Below are 6000 nucleotides of genomic sequence, written 5' to 3'. Positions count from 1 at the left end.
TCGAGTTCAAATTGCTGGTCGGCATTTGCGATTATTTCGTACTGTATATTAAATTCATTTAATCTCTAAAATGTCAAAAAGAAATTATGTTTTTACTGATGATTGAAAAAATATCTGTGATCATCAGTGCCGGATTAAGCCTCTAGCGGGCCCTAGACAAAATTTAAGTTGGGGCCCCATTTAAATAAGTTGCTTCTAAACAAATCTTATATAATGTGACATTAGCGTAGCTAGCATAGGTGACACCCGGTGCGGATATCGTGGTGTCACCCCAAGTCACACCGTAGTGTCACCCTTTTTAACTCTTTTATAAAACACTATTGAACTGTAATATCTTCGCACTCGAGCAACTTGAACGCTACATGGAATATGCGATATCGCGACGTATAAGTTTAGATTTAGAAAATAAATCATAACCATACATCAGTACTACCACGAGAGGCGGTCCTAGGAATATTTCTAGATGGTGCGAGAGATCTGGTGGCGCACATTACTTCTGACGCACGGGAGGCTGCTGACTTTTTTTTTTTTTTTTTTAGATAATGGCTAGTCGAGCGGAGCTTAGTAGGAATTGTTAAATACAGCCTTTTCTGTCCTATCTAATTTCTTAAATAATTTTTAACTCGTTTTGAAACAGAGAAATCTTCTGCACTGAAGCCGGGCCCCTCCGAATTATGGGCCCTAGACATTTGTCTACTTTGCCTATTCGATAATCCGGCCCTGGTGATCATATTGAACAAGTGAATTATGAACTGTGCTTTTCAAAATTTTCAGTAACTCGTGGTGGGCATTCAAACATTAGAAATCACTTGAAATATGTGAAATATAAAACAGGCAATAGGAACTTCCTCGAATGTATTCTCGTATTTTAAATGTACCGATTTAAAGACTAAGAATTTTTTAAAAGTTCACACTAGAGATAAATATTAATAACTTCTTAATAAGATATGTTTAGTTCAGTCATTAAAAATTGCTTTTAACTCGTTGTTTTGTTAACAACTACTTTATTTAGCCTTTTCAATCATAGGTACTTATTCTAGTAGGCTTAATTTTCTGTTGCGAGTATTTTCTCAAAATTGTCCCGGTTTGAGAAAAAAATATTATGGTAAGCCGATATACAGGGTGGGCCAACGAAAACGAAACTGCGGAGTGTTCGTGTTCGTCCAAGCAAATCGCTCGGACAGGTCGATTTTATCCTCGAGGGGAATCTTTTGCAATAAAGTTTTTGCGATTCTGAATACAACAGACAACAAAAATTTTAAAAACTCATTTATTTTGTAGTATCTAAACAAACATTTATTTCGAAAAAAAATGTTTGTTTAGTTAATATTCAGATTCGCAAAAACTTTATGGCATAAGATGTCCCCTCGAGAATAAAATCGACCTGTCCGAGCGATTTGCTTGGACGAACACAAACACTCCGCCGTTTCGTTTTCGTTGGCCCACCCTGTATAACAGAGTCGAGAAAGTAAAATGCATGTTTTGCAAAGATGGCAAAACATCTACACGTGATAAACGTTCAGACACAAGCCAAACTATACATACCTCCACGTACAGCACGGCACAATTATGGCGCGGAAGGAGGAGCGATGATGATTTGATCACGGGAGATGACGTTCATGAAATTTTCTCTTGTCTATATTTTTTGTATTGTCTTTTGAGACAATACAAAAAATGGATAACAATGTATATTTCGCTAAGTATAACAAAGTATATTTTGGTTTATTTACGTTGAATGAACGAATACTTGAAAAATATAATAACATAAAAATAAGTTGATTTTTTTCTATTTAATTTTTATTTTAAATAATATAAAAATATAATATAAGCACGCAGCTTTCTTTTATTGTTATCTTCGTGGTTTAATTGTCTTTGGAAAAGATCAGATACACAATTTAAAAATTTTAATTAATAATAATAATCGCCAGATGGCATTACTAGATGAAAGTATGAGATAAAAATATGATAATAAATGTGTCATATTGGCACTATTGGCTATACATGAAATATTGGCCTACAATATTATTCAATATTAAAAATTACTAGGAAAGTAGGCCTAACTGGTAACATGAGAGTACAAATTTGTTTATAATAGTCGAAAAGAAAAAAATATTTTTTAAACATCGAAGATAAATAAGTAAATATATGCTTATGTTTTTGAGATATGACACTTGTTTTTTTCATTCAGCCACAATCATTTCGATAATTTTAATTATAATGAATCGCAAATTATACGACATTGCTACACTAAACTGTAATTGTGCGGTATAAATGGAGATTGATGTTTTTTTTTATTATTATTATTATTTAATTTAGTAAAAATCTTAAAAATTATTCTGGTGATCATGAATTATTTTCTGTCCGATTTACCCTTTTGTCGGTTGAGGCGATCTACCGTTCTGGGTAAGCCGGGATCGAATCCGGGAGAACAACTCTCAACAATTTTTCATGGGTAGTAAGTAAGTCCTGGATATGCCAGACCTCGTCTTTCGACATCCTGTTACTTTATTGTGAAACAAGCCAGTCGAAATCTGAAAAGTTAAACAACAATCCAAAATTTCAAAAATAAGAAAGATTTCTAGGAGAAGGGAGGTCAATTAAAGACCTATCAAAGTTTTAAAAGAGGGTGGCACTCACAATGAGCATGATTTTTTTAAAAACTCTTTTCGCTTTGTGGGCTCTAAGAAGGCCTCTTTTAACAAGCCCATTATGAGTTCGACTAGATCCACAATGTGACGGTCGGGTGGTGAAGGAAGGGGGCCCCGAAAAATTCATTGGAATTTTTTGACCCATCCAGATTCGATCCCAAGTCTAGAGAGCAGTAGGTTGCCACCTTGACCACTCTAGCCATTCGGTCATCCAATGAACATGATTTAAAAGGCTTTCTTAATGTCCAGAGGATGGAAAAATACCAAAAATAGAACAAATACAAACAAACAAAAAAAAAAAAAAAAAAGATTTTCCTCTTTAAAAGTAAATGTATATGTTTTCCATTCATATAAATTGCATATATGTAATTTAATTAATAGTTTTAATTATTTATAAGTCGTCTACTTGGCATACGAAAAATGTCTCAAAATTGCGGATTCTATAATTGATATATTTACGAGCCTTTATTGCAATAGATATAATCTTGAAATTCTCGATCTTTAACAGTTCGTTTTTATATTTTGTAATACAGTAAATAAATTTATGAAATATTTTTGAGACTGTAGTATGGATTCAGATTTTATAAACCATACATTATGCGTAAATGATGAGCCTAGCTGTAGCTGAATGGATAAGACATTGAACACTGATAGTTAGTCGGTCGTGGGTTGGCCCATCGCCAACGGGCTGGCCATGAGGAGTTTTCCGGATTTTATTCACGTTAGTAACACCTAAATATGGGCCAGTTCCCATAAAAGACCTCCCGGAGGCATTTCTCCCTCGGTAGATCGCCCATGTGTGGCGTTGCGTAATCAAATACTGTAAACCAATTCATCAAATAAAATAGCAAAATTCGAATAAATATAGTGTATTGAGAATGTTTCTTCAAGTTTTCACTCACCATCAAGAGAAATGAAATTAATGATTGATTAAATCAGGGTGGACAATCTTTTTAAATGGCAGGCCAAATAAAATGTGAAAGGACTTGTAGGAGGGCCAAATTTTCTAGATTTTTACGATTTAGAGCCAAACGGATTGAAAACGACAGTGAAATCGGGCGACAGAAAGAATTAATGTATAATAAAAACTTACAATAGTATAATTAGGTTTATTATATGTAATTTTGCGGACCCCTTACTATATTTCGGAACGTCTAAAGAACTGGATTACATACGTTCGAGGGCCGGAGTTGGCCCACGGGTCATATGTCGCTTACCGCTGATTAAAATAATTTTTAATATAATTACGCAGAGGTTTTTAAGTGGATTATTTTATAAGTTTTATATGAATTCGGCTCAGTAATTCGAAGAAAAGTCATTTCGTTAGTCAAGAATGCAGATGATATTTACTGTTTCGCTTTGGGAAGGCATTTCTTGTATCATTTTTGGAAGAGGACCATGAAATCTAAGAATTTTATTTATTTCACACGGAACTTACTTATAACAAACGTAATTAATTAACTAGTTAATAAATTATTTCCTTTTTCACATAAATTCTGCAGATTGAATTATTCTGCAAAGAATTGGATCTTTTATGAAATTGTAAAGGAAATTCATTTCTCGGCGTTACAAGATGATGAAGATCTCCATACGACATCTCTTTAAAAATTCAATTTTAAGTAAAAAAATTGAATATATGATGCTAACAAATATATATATGAACTTCCGAGTTTACTTATTTAAAAGAATCTAATTTAGATGATAAAATAATTTTAAATAATAAATGCTCCATGAAAGTTCGTTTAAATGTCTCAAGTTTCATAAGCTAATTAGTAAAACACATAAATAAATTGAGGGCTACATAGAAAATTCATTAGTGGTATATATTTCACCCTCAAATTTCTTTTTTTTTGCGAATTAAATAATTTTATATTTGATCTTACAGAAGTTAAGTGGAGAAAATGACTTCGAAAGTGTAGTTTAAATAATTAATTTAGACATAATTTAACGTAAAAAAACGATATAACGATATTATCAGCCATAAATATTCATATTTGAAATACTAAAGAAGATTAAACCAATTGTAGGTATTTAAATACTTTTAGTAAAAATTCGTATAGAAAATTTAAAATTTTGAAACGTTTAAAATAGGAATTAAAAACGATTTAAATCGTTGGCGAACGGTGATAAAAATCCGGAAACGACGGAATAATTTAAGTGTTGACGAATTAAAACGGTCGACATAAGAAAAAATTAAAATCCCAACTAAATGAACGACAACACGTGGTATTCGTAATAGCGCGGGAAACAGCACGCTCCGTCCCACAATCCAGCAGTCAAGGCCGCGGAGCAAGCGCAGTGTAACCGGTGCCGGATGTAAAATGGCGGCGGTAACAGCGAACGTTTAAAAATCGTTTTCACTCATCACATTAGAAAGGGGAATAACCAAAGCCCCGAAACCAGTAAGGGATTCCTGATGTATAAACAGGTATGGCGGAACCGAGAAGGATACCATTCGATACTGTCAAGTCTTTAGCGAAAGAGAAGAAAGCGAAAGATCAACCACCGACACAGAGGTTCAGTTTGACGCTCGACGAATCCAACGACAAAACATGTCCGGAGTATTCCTACAGCGACTTAATGAAAACAGCACGGGTAAGAGAGAATTCTGGAACCTTTTTTTCCTACGTTCTGTTCTACTAAGCGAACGGAAAGTCGTATAGGTTTGCATCCCAAACACATACTAAATCGACCACGTGACTGGTAAAGAAGACAAATTAAGAGAATTTTACGGTTTTTTTTTTACCAGTCGCTAGGTATGCCTTTAATAAAACTGCATAGGGGTGTCTGCTTTTAACTTGTGCTACTTCGTCTCACGTTAAGCACCGTTAAAGTTGGTCTACCACTTCCAGACCCAGACGCCATGTTGACGCGAAAAACTCTAACTTTCTACATGTATTCGTTTGTTATGACTTTAAATGATGAGTTTTTCTGTACGTTCCGTGTCTGCTCATCGTTTATTATTAAACGTTTTTGGTAATTTAGCCCGGGGGTCGGGTTACGTCACCATGACATTAGTGCCCTTTGTGTTGTGTTGTGTTAAGGTTCTCGTGTTGTGTTTGTGTGTGTTTGTATGTATGCGATTATTTTACGTTTTTCGTCAGTCGAATGTACTTCGTTCCCTTTATTTATGAATGTTTTTTTTATGATACAGTCCTTAATTTTTATTTCCCTTTGGGAGTGTGTAGATAGGTGACGTATCGGTTTTAAAAGGATAAAGTCGAGCTGGTTCGGTTGTTCGACGGTCCAAAATGGTTCGCAATCTGTGTGACGAAAACACAATACAGAGAGAGGAATACATAAAAATCGAGTGTGTGCAATTATTGTGTGTGACTTGTGGAGAACGTGCTTT

General features: G+C 34.3%; 1 protein-coding gene across 2 annotated transcripts in view; it reads left to right on the top strand.

Annotated features, from left to right (window-relative positions):
* The first annotated feature begins 4849 nt into the window (after positions 1-4849).
* yem (yemanuclein) overlaps positions 4850-6000 on the top strand; it is a 126165-nt gene continuing 125014 nt past the window's right edge. For both annotated transcript variants that reach the window (XM_067264539.1, XM_067264538.1), the window contains exon 1: positions 4850-5243. In XM_067264539.1, coding sequence (XP_067120640.1) covers positions 5079-5243 — 165 coding nt within the window. In that variant the 5' untranslated portion in view covers positions 4850-5078. The remainder of the gene's footprint in view (positions 5244-6000) is intronic.

This window comes from Centruroides vittatus, unplaced genomic scaffold, assembly GCF_030686945.1.
Source record: "Centruroides vittatus isolate TY-2023 unplaced genomic scaffold, ASM3068694v2 contig_19, whole genome shotgun sequence".
NCBI lineage: Eukaryota > Metazoa > Arthropoda > Arachnida > Scorpiones > Buthidae > Centruroides > Centruroides vittatus.
Note: the sequence above shows the minus strand (reverse complement) of the source record. Positions and strands in the feature narration are given on the sequence as shown.